The sequence below is a fragment of the Lepisma saccharinum genome, chromosome 23, assembly GCF_977018435.1.
Source record: "Lepisma saccharinum chromosome 23, izLepSacc3.1, whole genome shotgun sequence".
Lineage (NCBI taxonomy): Eukaryota > Metazoa > Arthropoda > Insecta > Zygentoma > Lepismatidae > Lepisma > Lepisma saccharinum.
In genome coordinates, this window is record NC_139251.1 from 47,201,446 (window position 1) to 47,217,986 (window position 16,541).

At 36.3% G+C, this 16,541-nt stretch overlaps 1 protein-coding gene across 6 annotated transcripts in view; it reads right to left on the reverse strand.

Moving 5' to 3' along the window:
* LOC146005342 (uncharacterized) overlaps positions 1-16,541 on the reverse strand; it is a 128,547-nt gene that overhangs the window by 36,073 nt on the left and 75,933 nt on the right. For 5 of the 6 annotated variants that reach the window (XM_083144528.1, XM_083144524.1, XM_083144525.1 and 2 more), the window contains 6 exons: positions 15,482-15,631; positions 12,396-12,615; positions 5,948-7,459; positions 4,359-4,703; positions 2,595-2,733; positions 236-389 (listed from right to left, as the gene is read on the reverse strand). In XM_083144528.1, coding sequence (XP_083000654.1) covers positions 236-389; positions 2,595-2,733; positions 4,359-4,703; positions 5,948-7,459; positions 12,396-12,615; positions 15,482-15,631 — 2,520 coding nt within the window. The remainder of the gene's footprint in view (positions 1-235; positions 390-2,594; positions 2,734-4,358; positions 4,704-5,947; positions 7,460-12,395; positions 12,616-15,481; positions 15,632-16,541) is intronic. The other variant, XM_083144526.1, reaches the window with a different exon arrangement.

The window sequence follows — 16,541 nt, forward strand, 5'->3', positions numbered from 1 at the left end:
TTGGCAGAAGATCGTGACAGATGGCGAGCTCTCTGTAAAACCTAGACACCAATCGGTAGAAGAGGATCGGAATAAGTAAGGAAAGTAAAAATTGCCAGTCAGTACACTTCGGAAATGGGTACAAGGTATGCACTTTTGTTTCATATCAAGACCTTTGCTTAGTCACTGAATGCAAGAAGAAATCTGCTATTCAGGAACTGTTGGATGAAAAAGAAATAAATGAATTTTTACATACCTCTCGCGTCGCCTTGTTGGCACTCTTGGGATCGTTGCTTGGGCTGCTCCTCTGACTGCTGGCGGCTGATGTTGGTTGGTCGTTCACATCAATCCCACTGTCGTGGTTATCAAAGGAAGAGGACTTTGTAGTCTGAGCAGGACCTGACATTATACTGGGCAGTGGAAATAATTATAATTTTAGATGCACTCAACTTCTATGGTAACGAAATTTTGTTACAAACATGGGCATCTTTAGGACATCGAAGCAGCTGGTATTTATTTTGGGGCATAGCAGGGGTGTATTTGTTAGCTCTTAGGGTGGTATAGGATATTTCAAAATAATAGTTTCAGACAAATATATTACATAATGTTGGTGAAATAATTATTGTAACTATATAAGGGTTCTCTTTCTTCATTGAACTACGCAAAAATATTTTCTGAAATTTTAGACTGGCTATCTGCAAGTATCAATAGTTAAAAGACAATAACGAAACTGACTGTGACTGACTTCATGCTTATCATAAATTTCTGCACACAGTAGCAGGAACTATAATTCACGAATATAACTTTAGTAACTCGCTTACGTCTTATGTAATTCCATATAAAAAAATATCGTACTATGAAAATTTAGAACTGCAACTTTACTTTTATCAGTTAAATGGATTAAAATGGCAAATAAGATATCTTTAATAACATATTTAATTAATTAATATTAAAGAATTTCCTTGTTTTTAGCCCAGGGCAACAACTGAGAAGGCCTTATTCAGAACTTTCGTGCGGATGGCATAACTGAATAACAGACAAAATGTCCTTTGTACATTACCCTATCCGAACATGAACTGCCATATCTTTAAAGTTTAATTACCAGCTTTTATGAATAAAAAGTAGTGTTTATGAATTTTAAAAATTACTAAACTTTGAGTGCATCATAATCTAATCTACAGCAATGATATTACACAAATAACAACATTGTTCCTTACCAGAATAATTTACAAACATTCTAGTTGTAAAATTATTTGCAGGAGTGCTCAATGTGAGCTTGAAAAGGAAGTTCATGGGAATTTCTTACAAGGTCTAAGATATAATAAGTATTCTAAAAGATATTTAAAAAATACTAAACTTATTTTACTTACGATTAGTGAGTATGTAAAATTTCCAAACAACATTTGAGGAATCAACTGTTCCCTTCATCAGGTTCCTTCTTGACCAGCGAGATCGCCTCAAGGCCGCATCAGATTGAATTAAAAACGAGGATATAGGAATAGCCATGGTACAAAAGGAATCCTAAAGCTTGCCCAATCCTGTTAAAACTTCCATACCCACTATCATCCATAGGTAACAACAAAAGTTAAAAATACATTCTTAAAAGAACATTAAGACTTGAAAAATTAAAAGACGCACGCCAATACACTTTCGACCGTGATTTCCGGATTGCCTTTTCACAGAATTTAGGAAGTTGTCAGATTCCACTCCCCACCCACAAATTTCCCCTTTCCTCCCCCTACCTGCTTACGTCACTTCGTACTCAAAGCCACAGGTTTCAAGAACCTCGCGAATTACGTCCAGGGTGACATGAAAACCTACTTTTTTTTTTATACTCACGCTTTTCCCATCTTTTGAACATTCTAATCCAATTATCATCAACATTTTCTTTGTCCCTATTTAATTTATTGGTCCTATCTTTGCAGATGTATGCACTCATAAAATATTCCTGCTAATTTGTTTGTTTTCATTCCGAACAACATCCCTTTTCTTAATATTATGTCCCTCCTCAATAATATGCTCGGACAACATCCTCCCTAATATCTTTATCATGCTCACCCCCTCTTATATCTTTGTCCTTGTTTTTAATTCAATCTGTTGTGGCCTTGAGGCGATATCGCTGGTCAAGAAGGGACCTGATGAAGGGAACAGTTGATTCCGGAAACATGTTTGGAAATTTTACATACTCACTAATCGTAAGTAAAATAAGTTTAGTATTTTTTAAATATTTTTTAGAATACATATTATTCTGTAATTGTGAGTAATTCGCACACACACAGGATAGAAGTTCTAAGATATTGCATTACCATCTAAACAGCTGAAGCTTGGGAATATTGTGTTAAATAGAAGATAATTGTTTCAGCAATAGAAAGAACAAGAAAAACTGATCGTAAGACTATAACTATTGGGACCATACATTCACAATTACAATGGAAACTTGCCAGGCATGGACAGAACAAGCATAAATTTTTACAATCACGTTGAGATTGAGTATTTGGAAAATTCCATCTCTTCAATTCTATTTTGATTCCTCTTTATAACTACAGTATATTTTTTCCTATCATCATACAACATTAAAAATAAAATGACTTTGCACACATATCAGGCTACCTTACCTGTTTTCACTGGTGCTTAGTGACGATCCCATTTGTACACCGGGAGTGACATTACTCGAAGGTGAATTAGGTCGAAGAGTTGCTGTGATGGGTTTCTCCCAGGCATTCACTGTTGGGGGAGGAGCTGGAGTAGAGGAATCTGAAAAATTCACAAGTAAGATCTTAACTGTCTCTCACTTGGTAGCAAAGTACATTGAGGGGATAAAATGTCCCCAAAATTTCTGTTTCAGTTTACGTACTATACGTAAACATCCAGCTGTCATAACTTGAACAAACAAGCTCCCGTGGCAATTTCCATCTTCAATAAAAGGTAAGGAAACTTAGATGTTCTTTACATTGAGGGAAAGCAATTATCTTTCACCTTGTATATCAATTTACTACAAGAAAGGCATTATCTTGGAATGTAAACTTTTGCCATTTCCCTTAACCTTTAGTGGACACAGCCTTGTGTCTTATTTGAATGAATTCTGTTATTAAAATCACTTTTCTGACAAATTTGGCTAAAATCGACGATGGAGACTAATTATACAACAGGTTATGATGAAGGGACAATCACAAAGAACACCTATGTCCAGGCTGGGATTAGAACATGAAACCCTGGGCATCGAAGTGCACTGTGCTAACCACTCCTGGCCTCTTGCGGACAGTGATTTTTAAGTACCCAGATTTTACATTTTCCCACATTATAAATTCAATCTTGATGGACCGAACATAGCAAAATGTTATTAAATTTTCGTCACTTTTAAATTTTCTCGCATTTTAAGTTGTTTCAGCTTCATCCCCTGTAAAATCGAGATTCTACTGTATGTGCGTTGTATGTGTGCAGTGATATATATAAAAAAAAACTAGCAGCGGAACTAATTGTCATGGGGAGCTTGTAGTACTGTATTGTTCCTACAACCATACAAAGTTGAACTAAAAATAGTTACATACTTTTTGGGAAAAAAAGTGTATAATTCTCTCTCTTTTTTAAAAGTGTATCAATCTTCACGTTGTAGCATCGGCTCTATCGATGCATATCGCTTGAAATTTGCAGGTATCACTCTTTGACCACATATCACTCATGTCCCCACCATTTGGGAAAAAAATAGTAAAAAAGCATTGAAGGGGGTGGGACAATTTAAGAAATATGTAATCTTCAGTCAGGCCCCTAATTATAACTAATCAAAAATGTAGGTTCTCTCTCATAGCATGCACATGTAACAACTCGCTAAAGGTTCACCCACGTCCCTGCAATAATAACGAGCCCACAAAAGTTCAAGAAAACCAGATTATTGCAATTAGAATAAATTAGCTATCTTACAACATGGTTCCCAAATTCAGTAGGTTCATTCCTATAGATGCTATGAGATTCAAAATCACAGGTAATGACTATGAAAGACTAATTCGATTACATGTCACTTGTGTCCCAACATTTTATTTTTGAGGGGTAAAAAGAGTGTGCAAGAAAATTTAATAAATCTGGCATCTCCCACTCAGCCACTAATTACTTTGCATAATATTCATGTATTTGATCCCAATAGCTACAAATGATATAAAACATTACTTCAGTTTTTCTATCTCGATCCCCTGAAAAAAAAAAAACATGTTACATCGAGGTTGCACTCTACGTACCAACATTGGAATCATTCCAAAAACTTGGAGAGTACATTTGGTAAATTTCCTAGGCTTTTACAGTAGCATTCACTATGATCACAAAGTTTCCAAAATATTAAATTCAATAATAAAAGTATTACAGTAGAAGGTATCCATGATTAAACTCACCTTTCAGAGGGAAAAGACTAACATTCTGATTTATCTTGTTCATTTCCGTTACATCACTGGGATGCCCCTGGGCTTGCTGCTGAGCTTTTTGCAACCTATTGTTCTCCCTTTGTTTAGCCAAGCGTGGCGGCAACTTGTTTTGCCGTGGTCGCTCAAATGGTTGCTTAGGCAACTTTCCTTTCCCCTTCTCCTTCTCTCGTGCTTTCTTCTGCTCTTCTATCGTATTCTTTTGCCGCTCCTTTACAGTCTTCTTACTTCGGACTTCTTGAAATCCATTATCAGCATCAAAAGCAAAGGGGTCTTCATCCATGGTAACTTCTGGTTGGTCATCTACTATCACCACACCTGAAATATTGAAAATAATAACTTCTAGCTAACTAAATTAGTTTATTAACTTAAAAATTGCTACAACATAGTCTACTGCTCCACTGAGAATGGCCCACAATCCATAATCTCATTCCATTTCATTACCCTCTCCATCCACAAGTGAACATTGATCCTACTTCACACCAAAATGTACAATACACCTACTCTCCCTTCTCCAGCTACTAAATCATGGTGGAAATACAATTGAGAACTTGCATGAAAATTAGCTGAAGTGTGAATGTCTAAAATAATTACCACAGCAGTATTAATGACTCTGTGTTTGTGTGTGGGGGGGGGGGGGAGGAAGAGAGAGAGAGAGAGAGAGAGAGGGGGGAGGGGCTGTATTAAGGCTGCAACTACTATTTTTTGTAGTTTGTCCAGTTTAAAAATTGATTACACACAGGTGCTTCAGTGAACACAAAAGTTCATAATATAGATATGTACATGAAATTTATACTGAAATCTTCTCGCAACAGTATAATGATATTCTGATTTTTAATTTTATTAAATTTTTACGATATGTATGCATAGCATTACTGAATTCTTTGCAATTTCAATGTCCTTAATAATATAACAAAAATATACTAAAACTATTGTTAATAGGAATTCCCAAATTAAAAGTTGCTGGATAATATATACACAAAGAAAACAGCTTCCTGTAAGGGTGGGGGATAGTTCGATGGAACAACAAATATATTATGATAAATAATTGGAAATTAAGTGCGTGCTTAGTGAGAATCCTAAAAATCGAAAGTAACATTGCTTCCTGATATTTGATTGCAAGAAACTTTATGCACTTTTATTGAATGATGTGCATGCATTTATGTCACTTTCCAACTTCTACATTAACTACAACAATGTAAATGAGTGTTGAAATAACGAGACTAACAAGACCTCCCACAGATAAATGTGCATTCTTTCACATAACCCTCAGCTTGGCAGAATGTTTCAAATTTTTGCTACACCATGAAGCAGAAAAAATTGTGTAACCCGACATAATACGGATGCTTAATATCGGAAGGGAAAAATCCACAAACACAAAAATTTTACAACCTGTCGCTTTCTAAATTTTAAAATAGCAAAAATTCCGGAACCCTGGATATTGCAGTATGTAGTAGTCCTCATTATAAACATATATATCAATCTATTTTAAAAGCAGCATCATATACTTGCAAATTAGCGTATGAATAACATCCTTAAGGAAATATCTAAATATTACTTACTTGCATAGTTATTCAGATCAATGCGTTCCAAAGCATTGGTTTTCTCCTTTTCTGTTCTATTATTTTTCTTAGTAGACAAGTCTGAAAGAGCTTGTGACACCAGATTTGGATCATTTAGTTTTATTTCATCGACTCTATTCACTGTAGCTTCCTTTACTTTCCCTGGACCAGGACCACCCCTAGAAACAATTCGTCCGTGATTACTGCTAGACTGAGATCCACTTAATCCCATATTCCTTTGGTTTGGCACACAATTATTTGCTTTCTTTTCTGCTCCTGGGGCTTTCGAACTGCTACCGGAGGTCCCCACGTTAACACTCAAGCTTCCCCTATTCCCTCTACCCATATTACCATTTGATCCTTTCCTATTTTGCCGGTCACTCATTGCTCGCTGATTCGAAAAACTCTTCCTACCATTTGCACCTCTTATATCCTTCCCATCACTCCTATCCTGTCTTCTGTCTTTGTCATCAACTTCACTGTTCTCGGAGGTTGTTTCCCACGTGTCGTCAGCGATGTCAGACGAATTCTGCTTGGTCAAAATGGGTCGCCTTGGATCGCCCCGATTACCACCTCTACCCCTCCCCTTACGTCCATGAGAAGGTTCGTAATCATTTTTACGCTGAAGTCTAGGGGGGATAGTTGACCTGTTATGTCGTCTTGCAATCGGTTTTGTTTTAAGCCTATCAACAGAAGCACCAATAATTTCACTATTGTTACCTTCGTCATCTTTACTCTCCACTCGCGCTTCATTTTTTCTATTTTCCTTAGTGTCCTTCTCACTAACAATTGAAGCTGCTTTTTTGTCTTCCTCTTTGGGTTGACTGAATGGACTTTTTGATGGTGGAGGTCCGTAACCATCCATTTTTCTTCCCATGCCTCTACTTCGGAAACCACCTCGGCCTCTTCTCGACGGTTCACCTCTCGGAGCAAACCCTTCCCTGCTGCTTCTGACATTCTCGTAGCCTCTCTTCTCGTATCTTCGGTCCATGTCCTTGAAATTCTTTTCATCCTTTCGCACCTCTCTATTCTTTTCATCTTTTTCATATTTCTTGCCTTGCCTCGGAGATCTTCTCAAATCCCTTCTGCCTCTATTTTCTTCCTTCCCTGATTCGGTCGATGCTGATATTTCATCACCAGAAAGTTCTGATTCATCATCTCTATCTCTCCTGTCCCTATCGTCTGCATTCACACCACCACGATCTCTGTCCCAGTCTCGTAATCTACCACCCTGCAATCTAGGACCACCCCGTCTTCCTCTGAAATCCCCACGGGCGTAGCCACCACGATACACAGCGTAACTACTCCATCTGCTGTTGCCTCGAGACATATCTGGTCTGCCTCTACTGCCCCTGCTACGTAAATTCTTCTCACGCTTCACCGGCATGTCAGTTCTTGAATCATCTTTCTTACTGTCAAATTTATTCATAGACATTTCCTTCTTCAATTCAGCATCTGTAGAATCACCCTTTCCTTCCACTATCCTCTTCTCTGCTAGATCCAATTTGGAATCTGAAAGTTTAACAGGGTTTTCATGAGACTACAAGTCATAAATTTTTTTTTTTACATAAAAACTCTTAGTGAATAGGACTATTTATTCAAAACGGCATTATATAATATACGTAACAGGGTAGAATAACTAGCAGTCTATTGACATCACCTGTTATAGTGATACTAGTGAACAGTTTAATTGGCTGGTATGCATTTCAATTTGTATTTCTGTTATTTAGCCTCCTTTTTCTACCACTTTTGGCTAATTGCAGTAAGAAGTACAGAGACAGCTTCATAGTTGGAATGAGGAAATCAGAAGAGCAGAAATGAAATTCAGTGTAGAAAAGAGTGAGGTGCTAATAACAAGAAACAGAGCCAGGAAGGAACCAAGAATAAAGATGGACACGGAAGAATTGAGGGTAGTGGAGAGCTTCAAATATCTACGAAGCATAATTGAGAAAAGTGGAAGAATAGATGAGGAGGTAAACAGAAGAGGACAAATTGGTGGTAACTATGTATATCAAAGCATTCGAAGATTAATATGGAACAGGGATGTACCTATGAAATGAAAGAAGGTAATATACAACACATACTATGTGCCAATAATTGAAGGAGAGAGACAAAAGAAAGATGCAGGCAGTTGAGATGAAATTTTTAAGGAGTATATTTGGGAAGACTAGAAGGGATAGAATAAGGAATGAGGAGATCCGACAGACAGTGGGTGTGATGAAACTTCAGGACAGGACAGATCAGGCACAGATGAGGTGGTTCGGACACATGAAGAGCATGGATGCAGAAAGACTACCAGTAAGAGCTTACAATGCACAAGAAGTGGGAATAAGGCCAAGGGGGAGACCAAGATGTCTGTGGAAAGACATATAGTGACATATATAGACATACAGATAGTGGAGAGTGTTAGGAGAAGAGGACAAGATTGGAACACCGTGGAAAGAGAGGAGTGGTGGAAGACCAGCAAAAAATGGACAGGCTTGACTTCTATGCCGACCCAACCAGAGGCAGGAAACTACAAAGGAGGATGATGATGATTATGACTCATCTGAACACTCATGCTTGGGGACTCGAACCTGCCAAGTTCAGTGGAATGAATTTTTTTTGCGAACACCCATAACAGATATTCTACACATGTGATACAAAATTGCAAATTTTCCATATATGTATACAGAAATTGATGGAAAATTATTTTCTTTTTTGTTTTACTTGCATGCCTGCATTGGTGTTTTATATCTATTACATCAAATTAATATACACTCTTCACAAAAAGTTTGGAATATTATGGTATATGGCAATAAGTGGCATACGTCGGCAAAAAGACAAGAACGTCCACCAAACAGATACCATGCGTTGTTGCATTCCAAGGCCGCGTCTATCACCTATTGTCTAATATAACAATATTCCAAACTTTTTGTGCTGAGTGTATAATAAATATACACAATAAATAGGAATAGTTATGGTAAACCAGGTCAAATTTACAAAATTGGCACACTGCTGAACACTTCAATTTATGAAACTAGAGTATATGAGTTATCTTTATGTAAACAACAAAATGGCAAAAATCTTCACCAAGATGTAAGCTACCGTATTTACTCGTGTATAATGCGCACATTTTCCCAAATTTTTGCATATGGCAACAGTATTCCATTCATGTTGGCGACACTAATGTGAATGCAGTTAAAATAAACTCATCACAAAATGAAGCAACTTTCTGATTTTTGTAATACTTTGGATGAAAGAAAAGATAAGGAGAAAGAATATAATAATTAAAATGTATTACATGACATGTATGGAGTGTGTAAATGCCTTAATGAAAGAAATCTTGTTCTGCTAACTGCTAGTTTGACAGTCCTGAATGAGCCTCTTATGTCAGTAATGGAAGAAGTATATATTTTGAAGTTCTTTTTAGAAAAAGTAAAAGGACAATGAGCAAAACCACGCATAAAAGTTTAAAGGCCATTTTCCACGATTTTTCACTTTGTAATATAATGCCATTTCTTGAACCTGGATTATACTGCGCATTATACAAGAGATAACATTTTTTGTCATTTTTCCCCATCAAAAACTAGGGTGCGCATTATACACGCACGTGCATTACACACACGTAAATACAGTATATATGCGAATATTGGATCTGTAAAATTATAAGTAATGTATATATGGCTGATACGAATGGGGAACCAACTGATCTGACCTATCCCTAAATTTTGTTAAAAAGCATGCAATCTTGTTAATGTTCTTTTTATAAATACAGTAGAACCAAGATTTTTACATTTTCCCACATCTTGATGCAAATGTTATAAAATTTTCCTAGATTTTACATTTTCCCACAAGGTTTTTCAGTTTGGCCTCTTGAAAAACGTAAAATCAAGGTTCGTTCCACTGTAAATAAACACTCAAATTTTCTGAATTCACATTTTGCTGGGGTAAAAGCAGTGCTAAGCAGTGTATTCATATGACAAGAAAACGTCAGTTGAAGAAAACATTTTTTTTACTTTGCACTTTCAACTTTCAGTTGCAATGTAACAAGACATGACTTTTCAGATCCTGGAAGAGAGGCAGCAGACCATCTTGTTGCTTTTCCCATTCTCCATTCCCTTCTCAACCTGCTCCCTTGCCTCCTATCTCACTACTGGTTTCAAGATGCACAAATGAATTGCTGTCAACAAAACGTTTTACTGAAGGTATTCTCAAAACTTTGTATTAAAAATATCCATATTTTGAGTAATGCATACTGAAGTACATTGAAAATCCTATCTAATTGGCTGGGGAATGTAAGCAATTTTTAAGTGAAGGTACTTCATATTATTAGGACCATATATATAGTTTGTTTTTGACAAGCACAAATTGTAAGATTATGTACTGTAATGTCCAAAGCTTATTTACTGCAACAGCACCTTTCACAGCATGAATTATCTTGAGCTCAAAAATGTCCAAGTAAGCTCGTTGGCAGGAATTAACAACAGATAAGCATTAGTATCCAGAAATAAAGGCATGTTATCTTCTGTTGAATCTTTTATTCATCAGAAATGCTTGCCTATGTATTATCCTAATGAAGCTTTTCCTTTGTAAATGATGCTGAAATTCTTTGAGGGTTACATTTTCAAGAAACTGCTTTGTCCTCCTAAAATTACTCTGCAATGTGGCAATACGTTAACTCGAGGGCTGAGCAAATGCATAGGTATATGCCAATTACCAGTGGAAAGTATCGGTTGGATGTTATTTGGCAATACCAGCTAATAACTTCTCTGGTGTTTTGGTCTTTTGCAGGCACACAAAAATTCCGCACTTCATTATGCTGGTTTTCATTTATTTTGAAATTATGGCAAATTGACATTTAGAATTGCAATGAAATGATCACCGACTTAATATTAATAAATATTTTGTACAACTTAATTGTTATAATTTTCAAGCATTAGTATTGGTATCTATGGGAATCAATGGGAGTATCAGCATCGATATGGCCATTGGTTAAATTGGTATCAGCTACTTAACTCGTGTCTCTTTTCCTATAAATATGTGTGTGGACATTGAAGCAAGGAGCATACGAAAAGTGAGTACTTCCTAAAATATTCTCATTTATTCTTTGATTCTGAGCAATAAAGGGAATGTTACAAAATTACAAAATGGATGAAAAAAGGGGTAAAGCTATCAACTGTGCATTGCACCAGGTCATGAAAACGTATTGTTTTGGTCCTCCAAGGTTCTTGATCTTCGTCATACTGGAAGCAATGTGATCAGTAGAGGCACATATTTTTGGTAAATAAAAAGCAAAATTTCAGTACAAAAACTGAGTCAATTTCGGGTTCAAAAGTGGTAAATAAAATAAAATATCGGTGTTATAGCGGTGAAAAATTGGATGAAAGGTGGTATATAAAAAGACATTTTGGTTTTAAAATTGTGAATATAATCCTAACTTTGATTTTAAAATTACACTTAGTTTATTTCTGTGTAAAGGAGTCCATTTTTGCTTCTCCAATATTAACAGCACAATTAATCAATTTTCCGGGAATTGCATAACTCTCGGGATAATTCAGATCTCTGAAGGTATCGCGTTGGTATATAAACGGTTAATTTCATGTTTTTAAGAGTTCATTTCGCTTTATGCAGTTCATTTCGCATTATTTCGTGACAAAACAGGGTCACAAAATGCATCTCACACCTTTCAAAAACATTAAAAATTAACACTACAATGTGTTTTTTCGTCAAAAACGAAATATGCATGCCCCTAGGGATCAGTAACATGGTTTGGACAGGACACCTCCCCCAGGTATCCTCTGACTAGAGGCTGAGGCCGAATCATTTCCTGAGCAGCTTTATGCACGCACAAGAGTGTGTTCATCCTCAGTCTCAAGTGAAACTCTCATGACCTACTGATCAGAACACACTGACTCTACTGTGTTAGGGTTTTTCAAAAAAGCCCCTTGGCTTCACTCTGTTCTAAGCTACAGGTTGATAAAAAAACAAAAAAAACTCAATCTTATGGGGAAATGTAATTGATTATTATTTTTACCATGTTTTTGCTTCTTGGGTGGTAACAGTGAAAACTGCATGAACTGAGACTGTAAACTGCATAAATAGCTGATTAGGCAAAATTGGTGCACACTATTCCAGAATTGTATGCAAATATTCAAAACTGTGTTGATGCAATTTCACAGCAATGTTAAGAATAGTCTTTCATTCACCATATTCACTTGTTTCTCACAATGGCAACCACTTTCAGCACTTATTGTAAAAATTGTACAATAAATAGTTTCCCTATAATGTTGTCTCTCTTTCTGATCACCCTGTATGTAATAAATAATATACACAGCTTTCAATTTCTTTGTTTCCCATGAAGAGTTGGACATGCACACACTATTTGTTCTCAATTACTGTACAATGCAGATTCCTATTTACAGCTTTTATACTGAATATTTAAAAAAAATATATCCGCAAGACTTACCTTGTGCATCCTTTACTTCTTCCTTCTTTGGCTCTGGCATTAGTTCTGATTTTGCATCATTTAAATCTTGCTTGTTCATCTCGCCAGATTCACAAGCAATAGTATCTGCCCATGATTTAGTTTCAGGTACACTAGGAACTGTATCAGCACGATTATCATCATTCTTTGGGATACGACTCCATGCATCAACTGGCTCAGTCTTCTTTTCTGTCTTATTCATCTTAAAAAGAAAATTCTAAATAAAAAATGTATTCTTCTAAGCCAATATTCAATTAAAGTATACAGTAACATTATGTGATTCCAACAGTCATTCCAATAAAATAAAGCACAAACTTTTTCGCGTTTATGTGAAAAACTGACTTTTATGACTCTTTACTCTGGTACAAGTTAAAACACATTTATAGTTTTTGTGGACAGAATGGCCTTCATTTTACTGGTCATACAAATGCATATTTTTATCATTTTTACCAAAACATGGTATAAAAACACACTTTTGGTTATATTCAGGGTTTATACTGGGCATTTCATAATGTTCTTCAGGGTTAGCATAATTTATTACAAGAATATGAAAAGTAATACAGCATGGAACAATATTTTTCATGCAATTGTTAATGCTATCCATATTTTTCTCCTTTGTTTTATCACTCCAAAGAATAAAACATGTTGTAAATTGCACTTTCCACTGAAAGAATATAAAATGTTCAGTGAAAGTACACTTTAAATTGTAAACAACAAATTTGGTAATTTTTAGAACATATATCTACGCATATTTCTCAACATTTTAGTTTATAAAACGAACAACTTATGAATTCAATAAACTTCACTTTGATCCTTGAACTGTAAAAACTTCATATTGCTCCATCCGTACACAAAAACTTATTTCTTTCACCTAAGATGTAACAACATAAAGTCCGCACGTTCATTATATCCCCATCGGCAACCCTTTGATAAAACTTAACACTGGAAACAATAGCCAACAATAGCCAGACCGCTCCCGATAAGCGCGTGCACTCAGACGTTGTTGCCACATTTTCTTTACATTTCTTGTAGTTGCAAGGCGGAGCAGGCGGGTGCATGAGCCTCTCGTTATTTTTGCGCCATAACCACGTGCGGGGTTGATTTTCTTAACTAGTTGTGTTGTTTTATTTCTTTGTTGTGTTATGGTGCTGTGTTGTTGCTTTGTTATAGTGTTGTGCTTTTAGTTTTTATATTAGATTTTGGTTTTGTTATTAGCATGTGGAGACCGTGGGTTGCAAACCAGGTTCCTTTAGCAAACGTTGTTGCGCCAGTGACCCCCAGCCAAGTACTAGCAGCGGCAGTTCTAGAGTGCTGAGGAAAAGAAAGAGAATTCTGAACAAAAAAGCTCAAGAATTTGTATGCAGTGTGCATGAATATGTCTCCAGGAATAATTCATGAAGAGGACCAATATCGGAAACTGCAAATATTTTGAAATTAGACAGGAAAACAGTGCGAAAGATCACAGAAAGAGGCCCAATTACACCAAAGAAGACTGGTAATAAAAAGAAAAAAAATCATAAAGTGGACGAGTTTGTTTGCGATTTTGTTAGGAGAGAGATTTACAATTTTTTTTTCTAAAGGACGCGCACCAAGTGTCTGTGAATTATTAACGCAACTGAAACTAATATCAGACTTCCCTTACAAACGAACGACGCTTCGAGAGCTTCTGAAGAAACTTGGTTTTTCTTTTCGTCGGCTGAAGAAAAGAAATGCAATAATTGAGTCGACAAGAATTGTTGCTTGGCGGTATCGTTACCTTCACAAACTCAACAAGTTGAGATCAGAAGGCTGCCAGATTGTTTATTTAGATGAAACTTGGTTCGACACTCACGACGTCGTCAAAAAAGGGTGGGACGATGGTACTTGCAACTGTATTTTGAAGTCGCCGTCAGCACGAGGAAAACGCATCATGGTGCTCCATGCTGGGAGCAGCGAGGGGTGGGTCCCAAATTGTTTGTATCTTTCCGCTAAGAACATTGGAGATTGTAAAGCTGATAGTCAGGACGAAATGACCGGACAAGTGTTTGAAAATTGGTTTACCAATAATCTGCTGCCAAATTTGCCAAGTGATAAGAAGTGTATCATAATTTGCGATAATGCAAGTTACCACTCGAGGTTGCTAGTGAAAATCCCAACTATGAAGACAAAACTGCAGGATATTATTTCCTTCATGGAGAGGCACGACGTTCCAGTACCGAAACCTGCTCCTATAAAAGCCCTTTTATTAGAAATAATTAAATCGGCAAACATTACTAAAAAGTACGTAGTAGATGAGCTTGCAGCCTCACGTGGACATGAAGTGTTGCGACTCCCTCCCTACCATTGCATGTTTAATCCCATAGAACTGGTGTGGGCCAAGTTAAAATCATATGTGAGGAAAAACAATGTATCTCCTACTCTAAGTGCCAGTGTATGCCAGCTGTTGCGTGATGGAACAGAGACAATTGATGCTCAGCTTTGGTTGTCCTGTATTCAACACACCATCAAAATTGAGAGAAAATACATTAATCACGATACGGATAGTAACCAGGAGAGATTCGTGATTCACGTGGGAGACAGCGATGACGATGAGTGAAGGTAAGTTAACTACCTAGGGATATATGTATATTCTGAATAATATATTTTTCGAGTAGAAACGTTAGGGGTATTCAGTGTAAATATGAGGATTTATAATATGCCTCTTTCCTATCTTTATTAATATTGTCCTTTTTAATCTTTATCAGTATTTATTTTCTCTTTACATATTCTTTAATTTGTTTGTTTCTCTTTCTTTTCCCTTTCCTTCAATTTGGCAACATCGCTTTCCTACTCCAGTTTCTTCAAGAGAGAACCGCCGGCTTGGGTGTTTCTTTTAACAAAGAGCACCGCTCCCTTTGTTAACCGCTGGGGATATAATGAACGCGCGGACTTTAAGTGTCCCTCTCCCCACCCTCCTTAAGTTTCAACCCCCCATATTCTTCCTCCGCAATATTATTTAGTTTAATTGAATGACTTGTGTTCAAAGTAATGTTACATCTTCTGAAAAAGCAAAGTTAAGACAGATGTATGTCTTCCGTCATTTACCCTACCTGCTCAGCCTTTGGGCCTTCGAGTTTTTTTTCACCAAGTGTAATCGAACTGGTTGCAGGCCGTTTCAGCTGCGTGAGGTTTCTTTTGGTTTCACTTCTCTGTTCAGCTGCTTCTAGTTTCTCCCTTGTAATTGGACCAGGTGGTTGCCTCTGAAAAATACACGAATCATTTACTATATATAAATAATACTCATTTAAATGTCTGATTTAATCAGGGTGGCCACTCTAGTACCATGATAGAACTCAAGTATAATTCCTGGTTTTCAAGGTGAAGTTTCCAAAAAATGAAGGGTGCAAACATGTACATTTAAAATATATAATTTGCAGTTTACATTTCATACACTCAGATTCGAAATACATCTACAAACACAAGCCACATATCTTACGGGATATACTCAAACTCAAATTTTCAGTCTGTTAGATAGATTGTTCTGCAAAGGACACTAACAAAGTAAAGGAATTGCGAGAATTCAGTTTTATTTTCCATGCAGCTCGCTACAAATAAAAGCTCAACTGTGAAAAACTTGCTTCAGGGAATTAATAAATATGTATAAATTCAATGGAAAAGTTGCAATTTTTCATGTCTACGGAGAAAAATTCACGCAGAATTCCAGGAGGCAATAATTCATGTATAATTCCTGAAATTCTCTGTGAGTAGTCACCCTGTTAATGCATGCAGTCAAACTTTTTATTATTTTAGGATAAGATAAACAAAAAAAAACACCTTGGGCAATAATTACTGTAACTGGTGAGGTGAAATATGTTGTATAACAAAATTAAAATAGTGATTTTCATTTCAGTTATACATTTTACAATACACAAAGAGGCCAATTAATACAAGGGAAAATCAAATGAAAAATATCAAAGTTCAACAAAATAAATCACACACTGTACACTGCTAATTTTTTTTTTAGCAGTTAATTTCAGTTTTATCAGACTGAAGAACTGGTCATGTGATGTTCAGTCATTTAGTCACATTAAACATGGCTGTTACACTAAGCACTTGCACAATGGAGGGCAAGGATTTTGTGCCCTTGCAAGTTTCAAACTTGGGTTTATT